The sequence below is a fragment of the Oncorhynchus mykiss genome, chromosome 12 (assembly GCF_013265735.2).
Source record: "Oncorhynchus mykiss isolate Arlee chromosome 12, USDA_OmykA_1.1, whole genome shotgun sequence".
Taxonomy (NCBI): Eukaryota; Metazoa; Chordata; class Actinopteri; order Salmoniformes; family Salmonidae; genus Oncorhynchus; species Oncorhynchus mykiss.
This window is the reverse complement of record NC_048576.1, coordinates 50986092-51013167: the sequence shown is the minus strand read 5'-3', so window position 1 is coordinate 51013167 and position 27076 is coordinate 50986092. Positions and strand designations below refer to the sequence as shown.

Below are 27076 nucleotides of genomic sequence, written 5' to 3'. Positions count from 1 at the left end.
TGTCAATTGTGAGGTGTTCATTGGTGGGAGCAACTGACACTCCGTTTTAACAAATGACAAGTATCTGAAAGAGAACTTGATGATGACACAGGATCCTATCTACATTTTATAATGTCTTCATTCTCTCCTAAGGTGAAAAACATCTACGTCCACAATGAGCTATTCTCGATACAGAATGGCCTGTTGACTCCGACACTAAAAGCAAAGAGACCTGAGCTGAGGGAGTTTTTCAAGGGGAAGATTGAAGACCTGTACGAAAACATCTCCATGTGAAACACCACCACAAACTAAAAGCCTGGTTCTCAGCAACAATCACTCCACATTCACATTTACCCTTCACTCCACTTCACCCCTATGAAACCACAACAACAGACTCAAATCAGTCAAACAAGTTACTGACTGTGGTTCAGGAAGGAATAATCGATTTCTCTTTTGACGCCCGCTGACCGAGTGTTGCCCGCTGCCCCACGGCAGCCAATGTAGATCTTCAACCAAATCAGCCTCCTCTCCATCTAGAAACGGCAGCAACAGACAGTCAACATAGCCTGCACGTTCCTCTTTCCTTTGTAGGCCTATCAAAACATAACTTAAAGATTGCATCAGTTTTTTTCCCGACATGATGTGCTCAGAGTTTGCCTGGTAAGAACATACATACATGGGCTAAGGGCAGTGCATGCAGTGTGCTCTGCATTGTTGGGACTATTGTTACATGATACTTCAAAATTTGTCCTGGGATTTTCTGGCCGTCGACAGTCAAACTGTAAGGCTTTCTCATGTAGTCGATATCGACAAGCTCCACCCATTTGACGGAGGTTAGAACAAAATGGACAGTGACATTTTGAGTTTACATAGTACAAATGTATAGGCTTTGGAGTTCATTTTGGTCGCAAAGTATCACTATGTAGATGTAGATGTAAGCATATGAATGGATTTTGTTTTTTTGTGCGTGTAGTGAGATGAATTGTAACTTTTATTGAATTTTCTGTCATATGGAATCATCACCATATCCTTGTATTGAATGAGTGCATCAATAGGGATTAGGGGTGGGGATGGGGCAGAGAAAAATCTAATAAATTCTGGAATTATGTATTTATTTATTTATTTTCCATGTCAAGCGATGCTGAATCAAACTAAAACAGGATTACCTTTGCATTGCAACACTGACTCATTTGGCTGGGCGATATAGACAAAGTGTTAGCTATGATCACGATAGTGATAAAGGGTCATATGAGCATGCCCATGGTTGGACAGGTGGCACAGTCTCCATAGAAGTGTTCAGCCTGTGCTTTTGGAGTCTATTGAGCTTTACACAGTTAGCGTGGCTGTGTGATTGGTTGAAGTTTACTATGGCACAACAAAAGTCTACGTCGAGCTAGCAGATGCTAGTGCCTGCTTCTTGTCAGCAGCCAACAACCACAATGTGGAACGCTGAAGGTCTATAGGGTATATTTTCTTCAAGTACCTCAGATGATGTTTCATCATCATATTTGATGTCTGATTTTAGTGGGGGAAAGGCTGCACTTACAGAGCCTCTGAAATATGTTTGTGGGCAGTAGAACCTCACGTTGTCTTTTACAGCTAACCAATTAACCTCCATATCGAAGTTGCATGGGGGTAAGGGTTTCGACTCAAGCTCAAAGGAATGGCTAGCAATTGTCATTTTACTGGGTTTTTAGTGAACTGAGGCCTGAAGACTAGCCCACAAAGTACATGCCTACATGATTTAGCTCTGCAGGCTAACACAGTGTTGTGACACAGTCAGCCAGGGCTCAAATCATAGCGTCCTTCACACAGATTAATATAATGAATTTGCAACATCCAGCTCATTTTATTTGGTAAAACACTATTTAATTTTTTTTACACCGTGTCAAAAACAAATACTTGATTTAAGCCCTTGGCTCCTATAAGGACCATAGGCCGTTGATGGTAATCCTCGTCCATCTCACTTATTTTGGGGCAAGTTTTTCAAGTTTGCACCAGTTGAGGCCGCTCTCAGTCATTTCTGCCTGGACAAATACACCTGTCACGTAAATATCTAACCAGAATTTATTTTTTATTTTTAATCCTGAGTCACAATCACAAGTCTCTGCTTACCAACAAGCTGTTCAGAGGATAACATGAATCCACTTCACAGATGTGATTGACATATGTAGGGGAGAGTATGAGGATTGTGTACATTGCATCTGGCAGAACAAGCATGCTTGTACAGCACTTTTGTAAATTAATGTAAAGGATAAAAGGTAAACCATTTTTCTTTGCATGTGAAACCATGGGACTGGTGAGGAATCAATAGAAAATGTATAGTCAAATTCCAACTGATGAATGTAAACAGGGCAGAATATAAATAATCATGTAGTATGTTTAAAAAATATATAAATAATAGTATGTTTTATAGTAAAGCTAAATGATGGGCAGGAGAGGAATAAAGCTGTACATGTTGGATATTTGAATACTCCGTGTTTTTCCTTCTTTGACTGATGACATGACTCCAGGTGAGGTCATGTTTCAAACCTGGTACAGCGTTAGGACAGATAGAACAATGAGTTAGTTATAAAATGGGGTGATTATAAAAAATGATTTGGCACAAGTGTACTCTATTTTTGCATCTCACTTTTATGACCAGCAGGGGTCGCAGAAATACATTTTAGGGGGGGAACACCGCCATTCAAAATAATTTCTGAATAGCTCGAGAGGCTCGAGCTCATTCAAGTTGCTGAAGATCCAGAATTGAAATATTATCGCTATGGCCAATTACAATATTTTAATAATTTAATTCATATTTTGTTCAAACTATCTTTCTGATTCGCTGGCTTTCTAATTTGATCTAACAAGTGAAACACCTGGGCAAAAAAAGTATGTTGCCTAGCTAGCAGTAGCTAGTTTAGCAGGGGTCATTCCCTGGTCACTCAAACACGTTTGCTAGCTCGTATTCGTATTTTGTTTGAACAATTACAATATGAGCTACTATGATTATACCTAAAGGCCATATCTCCCTAGACTTATTTTAATGTATTCCTACACAGATAAGATGTACAGTAGCCACCTATAACATTATTAGAAAAACAATTTCTGACAACCAGCTGCACACGTTTACCTACAGCACATCTGGTGGACAAAAAAATAACCCAAGCCCAGTGTGCTCACTACCAAACTAGTTTTCTACCTTGCAGAGAAAGTTAAGCCCTGCTCATAGCTGATCAGTAGATTTTCCTACTATGGTTCCTGTTCACTTGCCTGGCAGAAGCATATTGGTCTGGATGCCAGACAAGCTGGTTATTAAGCACATCTTTTGTTTAATTCTCAGAACTGAAGGGACTCTTCGCTAAACCCCTCTCTGCACAGCAAAAAAGGTCCCAACACCCATAAATGAGTCAATATGCACTAACCACAGGTGAGCTGCTTCATCTGCTTAGCAATTAATAGCAGTCATAAGGATGAGTCCCAAATGGTACCCTATTCCCTATATAGTGCGATATTTTTGAGCAGAGCCATATGGGCCCTGGTCAAAAGTAGTGCTTTAAATTGGGGAATCGGGTGCCATTTGGGATGCAGTCAGGTAAGATTTGGAGCTACAATAAAGTGACTGATCATCCCATTGACATCCCATTACAGTGCTTACCTCAACAGATCTGTCTTGTCAACTTGCTCCCCTGATTACTGAAAACATTCAATAAAACCAGTTTGCTTCACTTCCGATTTACTCTAGTGTAAGAGGTGCGTAAACTGGCTGCATGGAAGTCAGGCGCAGGAGAGCAGACATAGGTAACAACCAGAGCAGTTTATTTAGGCAAAACAAACTGCACCCAGAAACAACGTGTTTAAATAACCCGTCGCAAACCAGTTAGAAATGCACATACACTTTACAACAAACAATTCCACACACAGACATGGGGGGGAACAGAGGGTTATATACATGTCACGTAATGAGGGAATGTAAACCAGGTGTGTGGGAAAACAAGACAAAACAAATGGAAAATGAAAAGTGGATCGGCGATGGCTAGAAGACCGGTGACGTCGACCGCCGAACGCCGCCCGAACAAGGAGAGGAACCGACTTCGGCGGAAGTCATGACATCTAGCTTATCACTGCACAGAAGATCGTGCAAGTTGAGTTTGGAACATGTTTTTTGTTGTTGTTGTCAGTGAGTGAGAGAAGGGATGGAGGGCCTTTGCTCCTTTTGGTCTGTGATGTTTTGGATTGTAATTGTGTCAGAAAGCTGACCACTGAATGTAATGTATTTTCTAGGTGCAGTTTTGCCAATGGGTGTTTCCTCCCTCCTGTTGGATTGTGATGAAACTGACAGACTATATTATCTCAAGCGACACCAGCACCAGCAGTCTAATCTCACCTGAGGTGTTCCACAGAGAGGAAGTCTATGGTGTGTAAGTGTATATGTGTGTGTTGGTCTGGGACTCAGCAGGCACTGTAAAAATACCTGGCTGACAGCCTATGCTGTAAGAAGTTGATTGACATGGGTTATTAAATCTAGTGTTGCATGGTATACCGGTACCATGGTAATATCACGATACCAAAACGTCATGATACTTATGACACCAACATTTTTAGAATACCATTGTACCGTTTCATATGATACTACTGAAGTTTTCAACCCTACCGATCTAAAGAACCTGCTGGCGCCTGTTATAAAATGTGTATAAAGTCAGTTTTATTTATAAATTCAGTTGAATTTAAGCAACAGCCACTGGTCTCTTGAATGCACAGGTCCTTACCAGCCCTCACTCACCTGCTTCTCCCAGCATCCCTTACCAGCCCTCACTCACCTGCTTCTCTCTGCATCCCTTACCAGCCCTCACTCACCTGCTTCTCCCAGCATCCCTTACCAGCCCTCACTCACCTGCTTCTCTCTGCATCCTCTACCAGCCTTCACTCATCTGCTTCTCCCAGCATCCCCTACCAGCGCTCACTCACCTGCTTCTCTCCGCATCCTCTACCAGCGCTCACTCACCTGCTTCTCTCCGCATCCTCTACCAGCCCGCAGTCAACTGCTTCTCCCAGCATCCCCTACCAGCACTCACTCACCTGCTTCTCTCCGCATCCTCTACCAGCCCTCACTCACCTGCTTCTCCCAGCATCCTCTACCAGCGCTCACTCACCTGCTTCTCTCCGCAACCCCTACCGGCCCTCACTCACCTGTTTCTCTCCGCACCCCCTACCAGCCCTCACTCACCTGTTTCTCTCCGCATCCCCTACCAGCCCTCACTCACCTGCTTCTCTCCGCATCCCCTAACAGCCCTCACTCACCTGCTTCTCTCTGTTTGCTCTTCTATTCCTCCATCAGTTTATTTTTTATTTATTTATCTGTCATGCTGAGCGGGGATGCAGACCCTACTACTCAGTATCGTGATACTTGGTAATGTATTGTTAGTCAAATTTTGGTATCGTTACAACACTAATTAAATCCCATCGTTCTTGCGGTTTAGAAGAGACAGTGGCCTTCCCCAGTGAGGAGCTTTTGGACATGCATGTGAAGAACTCTATTATCCTAGATGTCAGCCATGCTGAGGACATGAATATGCAGCAGCCTTCTAACCTGTCCTCCATCATAGGTAAGGGATACAGTGCACTACTGGACATACTGTACAACCTGTGTCCCAAATGACACCCGATCCCTATATAGTGCACTACTTTTGACCATGGCTCACTGGTCTCTGGTTAAAAGTAGTGCACTATCTAGCTAATAGGTTGCCATGGGACACAGACAATGTGTCGTTTTTAAAAGGAAAGTGAAACGTTGCCAACCTGGGATATAAAGTATTCCATGCTTCTTTATGTGTGCACAATGTTATTTGTATCTTTGCAGACATCTCCAAAATGAATGATAGATAAGATCAGGAAAAGAGGTAGATTGGATTCAATGTATTAGATGTCACATTCATTTTTTCATAGAATGAAACAGTATATCCTAACAAATGACATTTCTTTGTTCACAGCCATTTAGCACTGCCCATTAGAAACACATTTTTAGGGATTTGTTTATCATTGATATTTTTTGTTTATAATATATAATTGACTTATTTCTGTCAAACACCTAACAAAAGCAGGAGGACACATATCGAACTGATGATTTATTTCCCATGTATTTGTAGACAAGCTGTACAGTGCCTATTTCCATTGAAAGAACACCCTTACCTGGAGAAGTAACTGTGCCCTCAGTCCCCAAGGAAACACCACGAGTATGAAAACGCTCACCTGTCTTTTTGTATTTCTCAGATTCCGGCTGTATCTCTGTGGCATTTAAAGAGAAATTGTTTCATTCTCAAGAGAAATTGTGAATCGTCTGAAAAAGAGACTCTGAGTTTCAAGGGGCTTTTCCTGGTTGAATAAAGGTTAAAAAAAAACACACACACACACAAAAATAGGGTATGAATGTTAGCAATGAAATCTTTCTCTCAAAGTCAGTGATGATTAGACCCAGGAAGATCAAATGCAGGAAGAGAGTAACATTCAGTGACTCTGTTACCACTGAGAAGATGGTGGTGAACAATGTGAGCCTGTCAGTGGCCACACGGCCAGTGAAATCACTGAGAGGACCGGAAACACAGGGGGCGACAGAGAGACGTCTGCCCCTGAAGAAGCCCCACAAGTCCAGAAAAGACCCACACAACACTCCCCGGAGCAAACCAAGTTCTTTGACTTTGCAGACGAGAAAGAAAAGGACACTTCATTCAAAAATTGTGGCAGAGGTACTCCTCCCCGAGGGTAAGCATTCTCTCTGAATGGTCAATCTGGATGAGTCGCTGTCATAGAATGTTGTTTGACTGACCATGGGCCTGGTATTTTTCGCCACCAGGTGATGTTCACCTATGTTGGTGTACCTTGGACAGATGCATTTGAAGATGAGGATGAAGCTGTTTGGTATGCTCACAATTTCTACACAGGAGATTTTTGTAAAACAAACTGTAAATTCCACGTCCTCGGTCTCTGTTTACCCTGCACTGAAATGTCTTGAAGAAATATGTCATTACTCAAAATGTCCATTAGAGGTCATGCCTTTCTCATGAGACCTTTCATCATGTCCTTTCAAGCATTTCCACGAGTTGGACCAGGAGCTTTTCCTGACTATTGTGACTGGACCAGGAAAAACTTGTCTCTATTCATTGGCTGTAAATTGGGCTCAAATTGTGCTCAATTCCTGCCACCCTATCCATGAAACATACTGTTTTGTTATAATAATTTATAGTGATGGTCATTGAGTATGATTAATCTGCTGCTACATCTGTTCATTTTCTATTGTTTTTATTGAATATTGTGCTTTATTCACTCTGCAGTTCCAGAACCAGCTGTGCAAGGTGTGCCGGTTCCACCCCACCAGGAAGGAAAGCTACCACAACTTGTTAAAGCTGTCATCAATCGAGGTGAGAAAGCAAACAAACCACATTGGCTGAAGCTCTTATATAACCTTATTTTACCTGTCATTTTCACAACACATTCATCTCACAAGGCCCTGTAAGCATGTTTTGAAATAGTTTTGCAAACTTGTAATTCAATACACAATTGTAAAATATATACAACACTAATAAAAAGGCAGTTTGTACATTTGTTTAATTATTTATTTTAGGACAATTATGTAAAAAAAAAAAAGATAATGTTTTCACAGTCCATGTACAGGTTGTCTGTTTGTTTAAAAAAAAAAAATAAACATGTATGAAATTCTGTTGCTGTAATATATAATGTACATTGTTTTTGTTTAACTAAATACATTGATAATATTACCACCCTGTTGGAGAAGAGCTGGTATTTGAGCTATTTGACATGTGACATACAGTATGTTTCAGGCTAGGAATTTAATATGAACCATATTTAACTTATCAAAATATGTAATCTTCTACGGTGTCCTGGCCTGGGATATATATGGATTCTTTATTATGTTTTAGGAGTTTTTAATGTACATTTTATTTCGTATCTCGACCAGATGGTAACTTTAAGCCAAAACATCAACACAGCATTTCTATTGACCACGTGGTGCTTGTCCAAAAATATCAGCCAATCAAGTATTTTCGACAAGGAGCAGTGGATCATCGTCCAATCAGAAACATGTAGTGGGTTTCCAAGCAGCTCGTGTGACTAATGCTTGTCATATGACTCCGACACAAATGGAATTAGTTTCAAGGAACTAGCGTTGCTCTTGGATTTAAAAGAAAGCGAGACGTTCTGTACCTAAATATTTGGTACAAAATGCCTCCAACTCTTTTCCATAAACTTTTTAATAAAAGAAATGCCTTTTCGCCGCCCCCAAGATGCAACAAAGAGGATCCCGCGTTCAGGTACGTGCGCATGCTATCCATAATAAACTAGCTAGCTAACGTCAGTTGAGCAGCTCATCTTCTGAAAGAGGTGAGCAGAAGGTCCGGAGCCCTGTGTTAGGATACTTCTATGCAATCCGTATTAGTGTAACTAATGTCTGATGACAGCAGCTGAATGCGGCCCTTATTGTTGCCACCGGCTAGCTAACGTTAACCCACCTTGTGAACTCGCTCGAGGAACATGATAGGAAATTAGGCAATGCCGCAACTCTTGTTGGAAATTACTTGAAGACGTTTCGGTAACACGAGACAAAGCAAGTGTTAACTTCTAATGCTAATGTTACTCATTTGGGCTGGATAGGGTGTTCATAATTGGGGTGTGTTACCGTGGAATAAATTATCGATTTTTAGAATTATTAAATATTCATAACTAGCTTGTTACAATTCCAGATTATTATCAACACTCGGTGCAATGTACAACGGCGCTGCAGACATGCTACTGTACCAATGTGTGTGTATATATATAAATCATTGTACAGTAGCAGGCATTGAGATGTGGTCACAAGCCAGCCAGTCAACCAGGGACAGTATGTGCTCTGTGCACGTGACTGTTCAATGGGCCTATGACAAATGGATGGCTGGCAAGCTGAAGCTGCTCTGTGAAGGCGCAGAAAATACTACATTAGTTGTGCTATAGTTTCTCTGATTACTATGAAATTACAAAACGTTTGATATTTATCTTCTGTTACTGCGCATTGGGATATCCTTTTATACGTTCTTTAAAAATATAGATTTTATGAATTATAGGCCTATCCATTTTAAGAGATGCCAATGAATTCAGGTGGATTTCATTTATATCTGTCACTCATGAGAACCCATGATACTAAATACCCTCCCCTATATGTGTCAAATCCACATTCATAAGGATGTCCAGGCTGAGAGAGAGATGCAGGGGAGATCATTTTGCACTGGCCCCCATTGTGGCATGGGTTACTATTCCCTTTCTGGCCTGCAAATAAATGTACCTGTGCACCCAGGCTTCATTCATCAGACATGCGGGACTGATAGTTCACTTTAACACACACACTCAAGCACTTTGGTGTCTCCTACTACAAAATTATTGATTTGCTTATCTGGCAGTAAAACGACTCCGATACTGACACTGGACTGACTAAGAATACCAGGCAGGGCAACAGGTTGGTTGACCCTCTGAGGAAAACCCTTAACAGAGCTCATATTACCCTGACTCCCTGGCTACGTGTGACCAAGGGCAGTATACTGTATATCGATGAGAGATACCTGCCAAAGGCTTTGTTTGCGTCCCAGCCTGCCCCGAATGCAAACGGCTTCCTTCCTGTACCACAGAACAACACACACAGCCTTGAGTCAGAACTCAAAACACTCTGCTCCTTCCCCGGTCAGAAGGTATTCACACCCCTTTTACCTTTTCCACATTTTGTTGTGTCACATCCTGAATTTAAAATTGATTAAATTGAGATTGTGTGTCACTGATCTACACACAATACCCCATAATGTCAAAGTGGAATAATGTTTTTTTTTTTTTTCATTTTTTTTTTTATTCTCCAATTAATGAAAATAAATGTATTGAGTCAAGTGTTCAACCCCTTTGTTATGGCAAGCCTAAATCAGTTCAGGAGTAATAATCTGCTTAACAAGTCACATAAGTTGTGTGGACTCACTCTGTGTGCAATAATAGTGTTTAACACAATTTTTGAATGACTACCTCACCTCTGTACCCCACACATTCAATTATCTGTAAGGTCGCAGTCGATCAGTGAATTTCAAACACAGATTCAACCAGAAAGACCAGGTAGGTTTTCCAATGGCTCGCAAAGAAGGGCACCTATTGGTAGATGTTTAAAAAAAATACAGACATTCAATATCCCTTTGAACGTGGTGAAGTTATTCATTACACTTGGATGGTGTATCAATACACCCAGTCACTACAAAGATAGACGTCCTTCCTAACTCAGTTGCTGGAGAGGAAGGAAAACGCTCGGGATTTCACCATGAGGCCAATGGTGACTTTAACCGCTCCGGGATATGTGGGACGCCGACCTGGCCAAAAGCCAGTGAAAATGCAGAGTGCCAAATTCAAATAAATTACTATAAAAATCAAACTTTCATGAAATCACACATGTAAGATACCAAATTAAAGCTACATGTGTTGTGAATCCAGCCAACATGTCAGATTTCAAAAAGTATTTTTGTTCGAAAGCAAACGATGCTATTATTTGAGGGTAGCACCTCCGTAAACAAAGAGGGAAAACATATTTCAACCCTGCAGGCGCTACACAAAACTCAGAAATAAAAATATAAATCATGCCTTTGACGAGCTTCTTTTGTTGGCACTCCAATATGTCCCATAAACATCACAAATGGTCCTTTTGTTCGATTTAATTCCGTCAATATCTATCCAAAATGTCCATTTATTTGGCACGTTTGATCCAGAAAAACACCGGTTCCAACTTGCGTAACGTGACTACAAAATATCTCAAAAGTTACCTGTAAACTTTGCCAAAACATTTCAAACTACTTTTGTAATGCAACTTTAGGTATTTTTTTTAAAAGTAAATAATCGATCAAATTGAAGACTGGATGATCTGTGTTCAATACAGGAAGAAAGCAAACTGACCCCAACTTTCTGGTCACGCCCCTCTTATCTAACAGTACACTTGAAGTGACCCTCGTTAGGAACAGGGCTACTTCTTCATTACACAAAGGAAAAACCTCAACCAATTTCTAAAGACTGGTAACATCCAGTGGAACCGGTAGGAACTGCAAGAAGGGCCCTTAGAAATCTGGATTCCCAATGAAAACCCACTGAAAAGAGTGCCCTCAAAAACAAACAAAAATCTGAATGTTTTGTCCTCGGGGTTTCGCCTGCTACATAAGTTCTCTTATACTCACAGACATGATTCAAACTCTCAGACATGATTCAATATGCATATCTTCTGGGGATGAGTAGCAGGCAGTTGAATTTGGGCATGCATTTCATCTGGATGTGAAAATACTGCCCTGTCACCAAGAAGTTAAAACAGTTACAGAGTTGAATGGCTTTGATAGGAAAAAACTGAGGATGGATCAACATTGTATTTACTCCACAATACTAAACTAAATGACAGCGTGAAAAGAAGGAAGCCTGTACAGAATAAAAAAATATTCCAAAACATGCATCCTGTTTGCAATAAGGCACTAAAGTAAAATTGCAGTGAAGAAATGAACTTCATGTCCTGAATACAAAGCATTATGTTCGGGGCAACACAACACATCACAAAGTGCTACACTTCATATTTTCAAGCATGTTGGTGTGGCTGCCTCCATATAAAAATAAATTAAAAAATTGATGAAAACCTGGTTGCTCATAACCAAATAATGTTGTTGACTCGCCATTTACTTATTGGCCAAAGCATAAATTAGAGAAAAAACACTCGGTTCTAGTGATGCACTGATATGACATTTTTGGCTGATACCGATATCTGATATTTTCCTTGCCAAAAACAAACAAACTGATATCCGATATTTACAATTTTAGCGGCCTTTTTAAGCATTCCAGTACAGTTAAATAGTTAACACACACACATGGACGCTGCGTTCTAAGGCACTGCATCTCAGTGCAACCTACCTATAACTTATTTCTTTCATTTACTTGCTGTGCTGATTAGAGGTCGACAGATTATGATTTTCCAATGCCGATACCGATTTATTGGAGGACCAAAAAAGCCGATACCGATTTAATCGGCCGTTTTTTATTTGTAATAATGACAATTACAACAATACTGAATGAACACGTATTTTAACTTAATATAATGCATCAATAAAATCAATTTAGCCTCAAGTAAATAATGAAATATGTTCAATTTGGTTTAAATAACGCAATAACAAAGTGTTGGAGAAGAAAGTAAAAGTGCAATATGTGCTATGTAAGAAAGCTAACGTTTCAGTTCCTTGCTCAGAACATGAGAACATCTGAAAGCTGGTGGTTCCTTTTAACATGAGTCTTCAATATTCCCAGGTAAGAAGTTTTGGGTTGTATTTATTATAGGACTATTTCCCCCCTATACCATTTGTATTTCATTAACCTTTGACAATTGGATGTTCTTATAGGCACTTTAGTATTGCCAGTGTAACAGTATAGCTTCTGTCCCTCCTCGCTCCTCCCTGGGCTCGAACCAGCAACACAACGACAACAGCCACCCTCGAAGCAGCGTTACCCATGAGGAGCAAGGGGAACAACTACTAAAAGGCTCAGAGCGAGTGACGTTTGAAACTCTATTAGCGCGAGCTAACGAGCTAGCCATTTCACTTCGGTTACACCAGCCTCATCTCGGGAGTTGATAGGCTTGAAGTCATAAACAGTGCAATGCTTGACGCACAACGAAGAGCTGCTGGCAAAACGCACGAAAGTGCTGTTTGAATTAATCTTTACGTGCCTGCTTCTGCCTACCACCGCTCAGTCAGATACTTAGATACCTATATGCTTGTATGCTCAGTCAGATTATATGCAATGCAGGACACGCTAGATAATATCTAGTAATATCATCAACCATGTGTAGTTAACTAGTGATTATGATTGATTGTTTTTTATAAGATCAAGTGCTAGCTAGCAACTTACCTTGGCTTACTGCATTTGCGTAACAGGCAGTGTCCTTGTGGAGTGCAACGAGAGAGAGGCAGGTCGGTATTGCGTTGGACTAGTTAACTGTAAGGTTGCAAGATTGGATCCCCCGAGCTGACAAGTTAAAAATCTGTCGTTCTGCCCCTGAACAAGGCACTTAACCCACAGTTCCTAGGCCGTCATTGAAAATAAGAATGTGTTCTTAACTGACTTGCCTAGTTAAATAAAGGTATATATAAAAAAATTGGCTCCCAAAAATACAGATTTCCGATTATGAAAACTTGAAATCGGCCCTAATTAATCGGCCATTCCTGATTAATCGGTCGAGATCTAGTGCTGATTCATTTGTTTAGTTTCATTCTCAACCAGCATTTCTATGGAATGGCGTTCAGGTCTTTGCGTGTCAAAAAAGATACACGTCAAATAACACTATTTGATGTGTCAAATAACATTACATCTATTTCAGCTAGCTAACTATACATCTAGGTGTCATCTAAAATAACCCTAATTTATAAGACAGTTCTTATTTGATTAATTGTGGTCGGACCCATCTATGTGAAGCTAGCCACAATAAAGATTAGCCACAATGGTGGACTTTGCAGTTAGTCTTCAAAATAAAAGTATGGCATAATTCTACTATTTGTATTAATTTGCATTACTGTCAATGGCATACATTTTATTTTGAAGGCAAACCGCAAATTCCACTATTGTGCCTAATCCTTATTGTGGCTAGCTTCACATCACAACCCGGTGCGGTCGAGCCTTACTAGTCAGATGAAGCTAGCTGGCTGCTTATAACGTTAGCTTTAGGAAACAGGGTTAAGTTGCGGTCATGTACCTACGTTATAGGTATGCATGGTACCTTTGACATCGGGTTCTGCACATCGGGGCGTTAAACTAGACATCCGATGTTGTCATTTTTAGCTAATATCGTCCGATTCCGATATGTTCACCGATATATCGTGCATCCCTCCTCAGTACACTTGTTTTTGAAGCAAACCGCTTAAAAAAAAAAAAAAACACTTGAAATTTGCTTAGATAATGACATCATCCTCTTTGGCCAAGATGTGCCCTTATGTGGTTAGTCAAGCAGCTTCGTGCACAGAAATGTTTTTCACAAGGGAAGCCAAAGTCTACACTCTTTCGTCAGTGATTTGTCAACAGTAGGGGTTCTTCAATGAAGTGTTTGTCATTCAATGACACTTTATATGCAACAAAAAATTACTTGAGAAATACTGCACCAAACATCTTAATGTAAAATTGCACGACCATGATCTCTTCTGCAAAAAGGTGTAAATTCATGACAGATTTCTTAAGTTATCTCCGATTTAATTCTGAATATTTTGGGGAAGTGTAAAGATGGACAAACAGGACACAGACCGCTTTTCTTGTTTTTCAAGCAAAGGAATATAGTGACAAAGCAAAGGACAGAAACGTCTCACACTTGTGAAATGAACAGTCTGCATTTATTGCTGTTATGGTAAAGTGCACTAGTAGTTCCATCAGTGTTTCCAAATCCTGAATCTATCCATACTATTTGACTTGGTCCTTCCGGGCTCAGGCAGACTGCCCCAGTGCCCACACATGGAAGCTAATTTGAATATCCAGGTGTATGCAAGTTTCATTGGATGAGCTGTCAAAGCAGTTTTCTTATTTACCAGTATACTCCCAAACCACTCTTTCCTAACAGGCCAAGCAGAGGCACAGAGAAAAGCTGCTTTTTAACATCCTTAGTTATATTTTTGGGGAAGGACATCTATTTAATTCATGTTGTAATTAATTATAGGTAATATTTCATAAACATTCTCGAACACTGGACTAATACTTTAAGATGTAGTAGTGGAATGGTTGAGAGAGGTGAAATCTAGGCTCAAGTTCCCTCTGCACATAGTTTCATAACAGTGTGTGTGTGTGTCATGTGCGGGATCATCAATCATAACGTCTGTCACAGTATCACTTCTATTCCCTAGTCAGTCACAACCTGTAAAAGTAGCTGCCAGGTTAGATGAGGGAAAGTCGTTGCTTTTAAAATATATTTTTTTTTACATCCAATCTCCTGCTTCCCCGTCTTGAGTTGTGGTTTGGCTACTTTGTTTTTTTTTATTTAATTTTTATGAATTGGTCTAGTGAGTGTGTTGCATCTCATTAGGCAGGCCAGTAAGACAGCTTGTCGACATGTTCTTCCTATCAGTGCTATTTTAAGTGACCCACGCGTTCTCAGAACAGCAGGGTCATGGTAAAGATATATATTTTGCGTAAAGGACCCTACGCTGTCTTTGCCTATGGTACTGGCATGGTAAGTACTAATAGTAGCCTATGTCGTAATTAAATCAGAATAGCCTATTTGTGTGAGATTTAGGCTATCAAATGTAAAGTTATCTAGTCTACTAGGCCTGTTTCTTGAGCTCTTCCATGCTCTCTTAGTTAGCAGCACAATCAAGGTTTCCTCATAAACCACATCAAGGCCTTTGGAAAGCTGGTGTTTGAACGGTGTAGGCCTACCAGCATTTATCCTAGATTTTAATATGCAGGCTTAAAAGCGTCCGCATGTTTCCCAGCTGATAACAGTTCGGAACTGGGGGGGGTTTGGTTGTTCATGCACGTTATATTTTTTCTCGAGGCAAGCTGAGGTCGGCAGCCGGCTACGTGCCTTCGTCTGTGATTGGTCAACAGTAGGGATTCTTCCATTTTTGTCATTCAACTAAATGTTTTCACGCACTTATTTTTTTTAAATTTTTGAAATACAGCACCAAACATCTTTGATGGAAAATTACGCAACTAAGATCTCCTTAACTCAAGAAATGTGTCATTAATTGACTATCTTTGATTTATTTAGACTTTGAGGAAGTTCTCTCAGAATAGTACTGTTGTTCTTTTAAGGGAGTATGCGCGCGCACACTCGTTTGTTTTGCCTAGCCGAGTTCAGCAAGGTGCCAGCTGAACTGAAGCATGCTGATGGCTTAACTCCCCTCAGAATTCTAACCCTAACTAAAATACCAACTTTGCCAGAAACCCTTTTTGCTGTTTCTCAGAATTGGCAGTCAGAGCTTGTCTCAAATGGCACCCTATTCCCTATATAGGTCAGTGCACTACTTTTAAACTAGAACCCAATGTGTCCTGGTCAGAAGTAATGCACTACATAGGGAATAGGGTGCTATTTGGGTTGCTATGAGTCATGGAACTGGGCTTGTGGTATCAGTAATGTTTAAGATTTTACTGAGTTCATATAAGGAAATGAGTCAATTAAAATAAATTAATCAGGCCCTAATCTATGGGTTTCACATGACTGGGAATACAGATATGGATCTGTTGGTCACAGATGCCTTACAATGGGCCTCAGAATCTCATCACGGTATCTCTGTGCATTCCAATTGCCATCGATTTTAAATGCAATTGTGTTCATTGTCCGTAGCTTATGCCTGACCATACCATAACCCCACCGCCACCATAGGGCACTTTCAATGTTGACATCAAGAAACCTCTCACCCACACAAGGCCATACATGTGGTCTGTGGTTGAGGTCAGTTGGACGTACTGCCAAATTCTATGAAATGACATTGCAGGCGGCTTATGGTAGAGAAAAGAACATTAAATGATCTGCCAACAGCTCTGGGGGACATTCCTGCAGTCAGTATGCCATTTGCACACTCCCACAAAACTTGAGATATCTGTTGAATTGTGGTGTGAAAAAACTGCACATTTTAGTGGCCTTTTATTGTCCCCAGCACAAGGTGCACCTGTTTAATGATCATGCTGTTTATCATCAGCTTCTTGATATGCCACACCTGTTAGGTGGATTAATTATCTTGGCATAGAAGAAATGCTAATTTAATTAGGGATGTAAACAAATTTGTGCACAACATTTGAGAGAAATATGCTTTTGTCAATCATGTTCATGTGTAATGTTACACCATAAACTGATATGAACACTTAAAGGTCTCTCGGAATGTAATCTAGCTCTAGCCTATTTAGTTGAGAGTCCCATATCAGTGATGTATCCCATATCACCTGGCTACCTACTTTCTGTACAGTCTGGCAAAACAGAGACACTCAGTATTGTAGGGGCTTTCAGACAGCCATTTCTTGGTCTAGAACTGAAGGCCAGAATTAGGCATAGTCCCCTTGCACTCAGCTTGACTTAGAGTAGAATAACTATATTCCCCAGAGATAACGCGAGTTTGGCAATCATGTAACAGCAATAGCATTCCACAACGTTACACCGTTCTTACACATGTGTGATGCAGCATGATCCACTTAGTCATAGATGCACAGCCCCTGGGTTTGTGGTTTCCTCTGGCATCCTTTCCATTGGACAATCAGGGGTTGAACTTGGTTTGACGAGAATGTGGATGTGATCCACACACTCATGGATCATGTGACTCATGGAGTGGAATGCAGAAGTTAGTGGTCACCTGGCTGAAACCAAGGAAACACAACAGGTTGTGGGTCAGGTGTCGAAGTGAGTCAGCTGTGGTGGGGACTTGGAGCTTTCAAGCTTCCTTGCATTAGCATCTTGTGGCTTCTCTGGGGCTGTTGAGAGAGATTGGAGAAATGTTTCCCCCTTCAGCTCCCACTGACCCCTCCCCAGTTCAGACGCAGTCACTTGTGTTTTTAGTTTTAGCAGGGAGGGTATGTGTGTGTGTGTTGCCCACAGATCCAGTTGTGTGTGTGAGAGATGGTGTTTGTGTGTTGGAGTCGGTAAGCAGGTGTCCTCTTTCACCCATAAGAAAGTGTGATTAGGTTATTCTAGCACCCAGCGTCCTAAAGCAGGGTTTCACTTTCAGCCCAGAGTGTTTATAATATAGCCTAGCTGGACTGGTTCACCAGAATGCTTATCTGGAAAAGTACCCTCTGTGTATTCAAAAACAACCCCCATTATCAGACAGAGGAAAAGCGTCACAGCTTAGGTTGATTGTTTATGTAACATGCATGTTCACCCCACTTGGCTGCCCACCACACACACACACACACACACACACACACACACACACACACACACAGTGTCCCAATGGCCTCTGCAGCGTGTGCCTTTCTGGTGGGAGGGAGGGCTGTTTTGCAGTCACAGCGAGGAGGACATATTATTCCCTGTGAAGACCTCCAGTGGATGGCTGTGCCTGTCACTTTCTTTAGTTTCAGAGGGTGACTAGACTCCCGCCCAGTGGGCAGCGGCAGTGCCGGGATGCCTTTGTCCAGGCGCTGTCCAGCACAGCGCAAAGATCACCTGACAGTCTCATGTTGTTGTGTGAATTTAGTTCAGCGCTATTCTTAGCCACGCAGTGGATGAGAGGGCAAGGAGAGGGCCGGGGGAAAGACTGGCAGATGCACAATGATGCCCAGGTACCTAGTAATATTTCAAACGGCTTGCTGCTTGTATGCATGATTATTGCCAGGTGTTTGTGATAGTGTTCAGGATTTGACCGTGTTGGATTTGAATGTGGTTAGAATACCTAACTCAAGGTTACTTTCAGCTTCTCAGAGAGAGCTGCAGCTGTGTGTCGCGGTGCTTGAATCTACTTGTTTTTACGTGGTGCAAGGCTATATATTTTCACTATAATTGTGGTGACAATGTGCTGCTGTGTTATGTAATGTGGTGATTAGTGCTCTGACAGCTTGCAGTTGCTTCTCGATTTGGAACCAGTGTGGATGCAGTGTTTACCGCCTTTCAGTCAAAGGCTGTCCGTCTTCTGTAATTTTTAGGGAGTTTACTTTGGCACTGCAGGGCTCCGACTCACACAATGCTTCTTTGTAGATTGTATGCTCTGATTGATACAGCTGAGCTATAAGCAAATTGTTGTTGTTATTACAAATGCCCTAGTCTAAATGGTACATTTGAAACATGCATAGACTGAGGGATAGAGAAACACATTAAGAGGTGGATACTGCAAGGAAATTAATATGATGTTTATAGGCCTTTTTTTGTAGCCTATTTTATAGGCTCAGTCTGAATTGAGGTCAGCACTGTGCTGCTGTATGTAACAGTCTTGTGTGCTGCTGCTTTTGTGAATGGCTCATAATAGCCAACTGTCACAGGGTCTGTTTCCTTGTTTCTCCCCGCTCGCTTTCTGTCCCTGGTTGATGGACACAAAGTTCTTAAAACTGCTCCACTTTCTCTCGTCTGCTGACTTCTTTTATGATAAGATGGAGAGCTGCGTTGTCTGTTATCCTCTGCTGAAATGATTTGCCAAGCTCATATTATTATGTTTTTGTTTTTGTACTCCCCTCTGTTTGTTAGGCTGAATGAATCCTATTACTAGCTTTAGCTAGGCCTAGTCTATATGTAAATGTATCATGCTAAGGAGTAATGCCATGGTCCTTAAAACATATTGACTGACGGGCTCTAGGCCTGCGCTACTGTCATTTGATCCTATCATTTAGTCCAATTATAGGACACTTCCGTTCACCTAACAAATTGACACTTCTGAGCTACACGACAACTCACGAAGGAGAGAGGACCGACTTTTGCCCCAATGAGAAAAGTGAATGCCTCATGCATAACTCAGAGCCAACATCATTGATGACTTGGTTGTCTGAGGGGAATTGGATGTTTCTGAACAGAATATATAGGCTAGCTATGGAGAGCCTGGGCTGTAACAGGCTGGGTGCATCCCAAATGACATCCTAATCCCTATATAGTGCACTACTTTTGTGGAACAAGTAGTGCCCTATGTAGCGAATGGGGTGCCGTTTGGGACAAAGGCGCATTAACTTTGACTAGTCTGCTCTTTCCTGCGCTCTACAATGGGTAGGGGAGTATTCTTGGCCTGCCATGGAATGCTGATTCCCGCCAGGGTAGGCCTTGCTTTCAAAATGGACAACTTTTGCACTCCTGAATGAGTCCAAGGATTATTCCTTTATAGGATTCGTATACCATCACCTCATTCGCTTTCAAGGTTTATTTTCTTGAATGTTGTTTTTCGTTTAGCCGACCTCCTCGATTAGTGCTGTCATTGAGTGAAGGTCTGATGGGCACATAAAGGGAATATTGTACTCAGACTTAGAAATTATTGTGTGGACGCTGATAAGGAATCTATTTCAATGATAGATGTTATGTTAGGCCGATATGATACGAGCTAGGCTTGGGCAGTATCCAGTGTCATACTTTCCTACCGACCTTGTACCATACTGGGATATTCGGTAATATTGGCGCTGAACACAAGGGGCATTGTTTTCAACCCCACCGAGGCTCTAATCCGAAGGTTATCAATGCTAACAAGTACATGTAAAATCCCGGAGAGAATGCTAACTAAATTCAAACAAAGGCATTGCAAACATTGTATAGTTTCTGACCTAAACTATACAAGTAACTAAAAAATGCTACTCAAGGTTTGCTGCACATACGAAACAAATATTAAACAGTATTAAATATTAAACATTAATCAGTTAGTCCAGGAGGGGATTCTCTGCTGTTACCAAGCAAAACTTGATTTTGGAAGTACTGTAGCTAACCACTTAGCTAGATAGCTAACTAGCTACTAAATTAGCAAACCAAATGCACAACTGCAGAGTATTTGGCATATTTTAGACCATTAACTTAATAGTAATAAGATACCTGGCTGGCAAACATTTAGTTGTGAATTCCATACTGTAACTAGATCATCTGGCGCGTGCAGCACAACAGTGGGTGACAAACAAGGCTCCTGTCTTTTGTCGTCGTGTGCTTGTAAACAAACACCACGTGAGGATTTACCTGGGGACTGCAGGTAAGCCTTCTAATAAAAAATTGTGACAGGTGAAATGAAGAACACAATCTTCTTTATCTTCTGAGGTACTGCACAAGTTGACTGCAAGTATTTACTTAAAAAGTATCTGTAAATATTCAAATGTATTAAACTTCAAAGAAATAGTTTCAATGGTATTGACTGTGTTGAAAAAACATCCGGTGGCTTTTTCCCAAATCCCCCAGTATACTGTGTGTGTGTGTGTGTGTGTGTGTGCGAGGTCGACCGATAGGAATGGCCGATTTAAGTAGGGCCGATTTCAAGTTTTCATTACACTCGGAAATTTTGGGGCGCCGATTGGCCGATCTTTAGAAGAACATTTTATTTTTTATTTTTATACCTTTATTTAACTAGGCAAGTCAGTTAAGAACACATTCTTATTTTCAATGACGGCCTAGGTACGGTGGGTTAACTGCCTTGTTCAGGGGCAGAACGACAGATTTTCACCTTGTCAGCTCGGGGGATCCAATCTGGCAAACTGAGTTATCTAGTCCAACACAATAACGACCTGCCTCTCTTACGCAAATGCAGTAAGCCAAGGTAAGTTGCTAGCTAGCATTAAACTTATCTTATAAAAAACAGAAGAAGCAGAAGCAGGCACGTAAACATTCATTCAAACAGCACTTTCGTGCGTTTTGCCAGCAGCTCTTCGTTGTGCGTCAAGCATTGCGCTGTTTATGACTTCAAGCCTATCAACTCCCGAGATGAGGCTGGTGTAACTGATGTGAAATGGCTAGCTAGTTAGCGCGCGCTAATAGTGTTTCAAACGTCACTCGCTCTGCGCCTGTCGTTGTTTCACTTGCTCTGCATGGGTAACGCTGCTTCGAGGGTGGCTGTTGTCGTTGTGTTGCTGGTTCAAGCCCAGGGAGGAGCGAGGAGAGGGACTGAAGTTATACTGTTACACTGGCAATACTAAAGTGCCTATAAGAAAATCCAATAGTCAGTTATATTAAGTTAAAATAAGTGTTCATTCAGTATTGTTGTAATTGTCATTATTACAAATAAATCAAATAAAAAAACGGCCGATTTAAATCGGTATTGGCTTTTTTGGTCCTCCAATAATTGGTATTGGCGTTGAAAAATCATAATCGGTCGACATGTACCACCCAAGCCCCTAATAAATTATCAAACGACTTGAGATGAGCAATGGATAATTTGATTAAAAGTTCCTTTAGATTAGAGGCTTAAGAAGACCTAGGAATGTAGGTTATAATGTGACTGACACCAGTGTTTTGGTAAACAGCGAGCCACACAACACACACGTACTTAGCCCAGACCAGTACACATCCCAGGTCCTGATGGACCACAGTAATGCAGAGAACATAAATACCAGTGGGCTGTGACTTGGGGTATTGACAGGGAGCTAGGACAGCTAAGCCCCTTCACCCCTCCTCAAAACAGTGGCATTTAAGAGGACCCCTCACAGACTCTCCAATAAACAGCTAGAAATAGGCCTATCCACTCCCTGTTTGCCATCCCTCAGATTTGAGAAAAATCCTCCTCTGTCTCGTCGGTCTGTCCATCACTCTTTTTTTTTTTTACGGCCCTCCAAACCAAGCAGGCCCTGTGGTGGAGGCTGGGAGGTGGCCATAGCTGTCTCTGCTCCCCATCAGGCAGGCGGCAGAATGAAGGGAGGAATGACAGCAATGGCACGACAGGCAGGCCCACTGACCGAAAGGGCTGACCGCTTAAGAGGACTAATTAACCAACTGTCAGTCCATCACTGTGAACCTGTTTTTTTAAAACTTTTTATTATAACTTATCCTTTTATTTGATGGCGTTTACCTGGGCCATTATGGACCTCTGCTTGGTTCTGGTATTCTGACTGGGTGAAGACAGGTCTGATTGGGGAATGTCTGTCTTTACGCACTGCTGATATTTTGGGAGTCCCTTTGATAGTTTGATTAACAGGTCTACATTCATTGCTAGTAGTGCCAGCATGGTCATATGCTTCATGCTTGTCCCTCTCTCGCTCTCTCTCTCTCTAGCTGGTCATCCCCACAGCTGGACCCTAGCCAGATCAGATTGATAGTGTACCAAGACTGTGAGCGACGGGGGAGAAATGTCCTCTTCGACTCCAGTGCCAAAAAGAGGAGTGCAGAGGAAGCCCCTGCCTCGGTGAGTGACACTTTGGTGAGGGATATGGGGGGTTGTGTGTCTGTCTTGTCTGGGGAAGGTGTTTTATGAGGCTGTACACCATAGCGTGGAGGAAATGGGTAGTGCTGTCTAAAGCTCCTGTGGCTGTATTAGAGAGCGCTTGACCGGTTTGAACTGGACCTCTTATCTCCAATAATAATAGCATCAGCTGACACCCGCCACCGATGTGTAAACATTCCTCCAGACTCACATGACCACAGTCTCTGACTCTCTCTCACACATCTTCAGCCCTTTTGGCATTGCACTGTCATGGGTTGCTGCAATGTACTTTGGTGTTGACAACACCCCAACCGCTTGACCTGTATCACCCTTGTGTCCAAATAGAACATGTGTATTTACTTTAACAACCTATTGTAAATGTTTGCATCAAAAAGCAATATGAGTTTATTGAATAAGGGCCACAATTAGCTAGGCCTGTATATGCAACAAGTGTGGGTACTATGTTAGCCTTTCAATGCATTCTGCAGCATGATTAAGGTTTAGTTTGCTCCTGTGTGACCCCTGTCACATGATGGTTTTTTGCCTGAGGATATTGTTTCTCCCTAGAGAGGTGGAGAGCAAGTTAGAGTGAGCAAGTTGGCTTGAGAGGTGGAGAGCTAGAGAGGGAGGGGTGAAGAGCAATGAGGTTGTACAAGCTACAAAGAGGGTGAGCAGTGAGTGAGCGCGAGAGGGGGAGGGAGTGGGTGCTGCAGAGAGGGAGGGGGAGCAAGAGAGCGGGGGAGGGAGGGAGAGCAAGAGTGCGGTTGCAGCTCCAGCTCACGAGTTCCTGAGGAAGTCATATGACAGGCACTCGCATGTACCAAGCCTTTGTGTACTCTATCAGGGCGTGGCGAGACATTTGTTTGATGTGAGCCATTACTAAAGCAAAGCAACACACGCAGTCCAGTATAATAGGGTGCCATTCTCTGCAGACAAATTAAGTCACATCACATGTGACTTAATAAGATTTGTGTTTTAATCTGAATGGATTTAAGACCAACAGAAATAACTTTGAATGCTCTGACATCAATCGCATTTTGTGAGACACAGAAAGCCTCTATGTTGGTTGTGTTTGCGTAGAAATACGAGATAAAGCCTTGATAAAGGCTTGATTTTTTTTACAATTTTTTTTACATTTTATTATTTACATTTAACGTCACTAACACTATTTGGTTTCTTAGGAAATTCCTCAATGCACTGTATTTGTTATTATCATTATTTAAGCAATGTATGTCTATAAAACATCAATCATTCAAACATGAACAGAAGAACATTTTTGTCGCTCTACACGCATACCTTTTGGGGGAAAGTTTGTACCGCTAAACTATTGAATTCCATCCAGGTATGTGTAATTATACTGTCAGACAATTCCTATAAATGTGCCCTCTGTGCAAAAGATATCCAGCGTTTATGTTTAAAGATCAGTCAGACGCTCATCAAACCTAGGACAGAGGCAATATGCTTCTTATTTATGTGATAGGCCATGACAAATAGTAGTGTTTTTTTTTTTGGGGGGGGGGGGGGGGTGGTGTGAGTGTGTATGTGAGAAACTCCAAGGACCAGGGCCTTATTCTACAATACTACTACATACATTACCAAAAGTATGTGGACACCTGCTCAAACATCTCATTCCAAAATCATGGCCATTAATATGGAGTTGGTCCCAACCTTTGCTGCTATAACAGCCTTCAACCTTCTGGGAATGCTTTCCACTAGATGTTGGAACATTGCTGCGGGGACTTGCTTCCATTCAGCCACGAGCATTAGTGAGGTCAGGCACTGATGTTGGGCGATTAGGCCTGGCTCGCAGTTGGCGTTCTAATTCATCCCAAAGGTGTTTGATGGGTTTGACGTCAGGTCTCTGTGCAGGCCAGTCATTTCATTATGGCCCTCGCTTTGTGCAAAGGGGCATTGTCATGCTGAAGCAGGAAAATGCCTTCCTTAAACTGTTGCATCAAAGTTGGAAGCACAGAATCACCTGGAATGTCATTGTATGCTATTGCGTTAAGATTTCACTTCACTTGAACTAAGGGGCCGGAACCATGAAAAACAGCCCAGACCATTATTCCTCCTCCAAACTTTACAGTTGACATTGGGGAAGGTAGCGTTCCCCTGCCATCGATTCGTCCATCGAACTACCAGATGGTGATGCGTGATTCATCACTCCAGAGAACGCGTTTTCACTGCTCCAGACTCCGATGGCGGCGAACTTTACACCACTTCAGCCGACGCTTGGCATTGCGTATGGTGATCTTAGGCTTTTGTTCGGCTGCACGGCCATGAAACCCCATTTCATGATGCTTCGCCGAACAGTTATTGTGCTGACGTTGCTTCCAGAGGCAGTTTCGAACTCGGTAGTGAGCGTTGCAATCGTGGACAGATGATTTTTACACGCTTCAGCACTCAGCGGTCATGTTCTGTGAGCTTGTGTGGCCTGCCATGTTGCGCCTGAGCCGTTGTTCCTAGACGTTTCCGTCAGCAACAGGTGTGGCTGAAATAGCCGAATCCACTAATTTGAAGAGGTGTCCACATAATGTTGTGTGTGTGTGTGTGTGTATAATTTGTTTGGTCCTCCCCCTGCAGAAGATATGCAGTAGTGAGGCCCAGATGAAGGTGTTTGGGAAGTGCTGCCAGCTGAGGCCTACAGGGGGCAGCTCCAGCTCTCTAGACAGCTCCTCCTCCTGCGCCTCCGAGCCCCGGGAACCCAGGGAACAGGGCCTGCGCTTCCAGGTGAGAACATACTGTTAGATGGCGCACTTGGCTCAAGGCCTGTTTTGGCATGCGAAACACCATTGGAAAGGAGATTTAACTCTAGTACATCTCTATGGGTAAGAATGGTCCCTCTTGACACCTCACACGCTGTTCGGATAGATGGCCACAGCTCCTCAAAGCATACCACTGCGAGCTATTTCATGATCAAAAGACACTGGCTTTAACCCTAATAGTTTGACACTTGCCTGGGGCAAGTAAACTGAACAGTCACTCATGGACAGGTGTTTTTTACATACATACATACATACATACATACATACAGTTGAAGTCAGACGTTTTACATACATACTTAGGTTGGAGTCATTAAAACTAGTTTTTCAACAACTCTACAAATTTCTTGTTAACAAACTATATTTTTGGCAAGTCGGTTAGGACATCTACTTTTTGCATGACACAAGTAATTTTTCCAACAATTGTTTACTTTCAGATTATTTCACTTCTAATTCACTGTATCACAATTCCAGTGGGTCAGAAGTTTACATACACTAAGTTGACTGTGCCTTTAAACAGCTTGGAAAATTCCAGAAAACGATGTCATGGATTTAGAAGCTTCTGATAGGCTAATTGACATCATTTGAGTCAATTGGAGGTGTACCTGTGGATGTATTTCAAGGCCTACCTTCAAAATCAATGTCTTTTTGCTTGACATCATGAGAAAATCAAAAGAAATCAGCCAAGACCTCAGACTAGACCTCCACCAGTCTGGTTCATCCTTGGGAGCAATTTCCAAACGCCTGTGGGTACCACGTTCATCTGTACAAACAATAGTACGCAAGTATAAACACCATGGGACCACGCAGCCGTCATACCGCTCAGGAAGGAGACACATTCTGTCTCCTAGAGATGAAGTACTTGTGGTGCGAAAAAGTGCAAATCAATCCCAGAGCAACAGCAAAGGCCCTTGTGAGATGCTGGAGGAAACAGGTACAAAAGTATCTATATCCACAGTAAAACGAGTCCTATATCGACATAACCTGAAAGGCCGCTCATCAAGGAAGAAGCCACTGCTCCGAAACCGCCATAAAAAAATCCAGACTACGGTTTGCAACTGGACATGGGGACAAAGATGATACTTTTTGGAGAAATGTCCTCTGGTCTGAGGAAACAATAATAGAACTGTTTGGCCATAATGACCATTGTTATATTTGGCGGAAAAGGAGGGAGGCTTGTAAGCCGAAGAACACTAGGATTAAATATCAGGAATTATGAAACTGGGTTTTACCAGTATTTGGCTAAGGTATATGTAAACTTAAAGTGTGTGTGTGTGTGTGGTGTGTGTGTGTGTGTGTGTGTGATTGCGAAAAAGAAAAAAACTACAACTTCCAGTAGCCTACAACTGATATTTCTGGTTTCTCCCCATTTGAGTGAAAGACAGACCATTTTTTGGCAGTCAGGCAAGTTGAGCCTGCTCTGAGAATTGTTTCACGAATAGTTTCTTATTTGTCCCCTATGTGTTGGTGAAAGGCAGGCAATATATGGTTCTCTGCATGAAAAGCTAATTTACATTTGAGGGCAAGTGATCGAAGTGTTTGGGCAACCAAAAAAAT

General features: G+C 41.8%; 2 protein-coding genes across 7 annotated transcripts in view; both read left to right on the top strand.

The window, feature by feature from the left end:
* LOC110537737 (long-chain-fatty-acid--CoA ligase 6) overlaps positions 1–2450 on the top strand; it is a 74080-nt gene extending 71630 nt beyond the window's left edge. For all 3 annotated transcript variants that reach the window (XM_021624090.2, XM_036937752.1, XM_021624089.2), the window contains one exon: positions 133–2450. In XM_021624090.2, coding sequence (XP_021479765.1) covers positions 133–273 — 141 coding nt within the window. In that variant the 3' untranslated portion in view covers positions 274–2450. The remainder of the gene's footprint in view (positions 1–132) is intronic.
* Positions 2451–6603: 4153 nt separating this feature from the next.
* fnip1 (folliculin interacting protein 1) overlaps positions 6604–27076 on the top strand; it is a 36004-nt gene continuing 15531 nt past the window's right edge. For 2 of the 4 annotated variants that reach the window (XM_036937749.1, XM_036937747.1), the window contains exons 1-3: positions 8055–8285; positions 22610–22739; positions 25341–25487. In XM_036937749.1, coding sequence (XP_036793644.1) covers positions 8197–8285; positions 22610–22739; positions 25341–25487 — 366 coding nt within the window. In that variant the 5' untranslated portion in view covers positions 8055–8196. Of the gene's footprint in view, positions 6721–6811; positions 6877–7289; positions 7377–8054; positions 8286–18066; positions 18241–22609; positions 22740–25340; positions 25488–27076 lie in introns of those variants that run through there. The other 2 variants (XM_036937750.1, XM_036937748.1) reach the window with 2 other exon arrangements.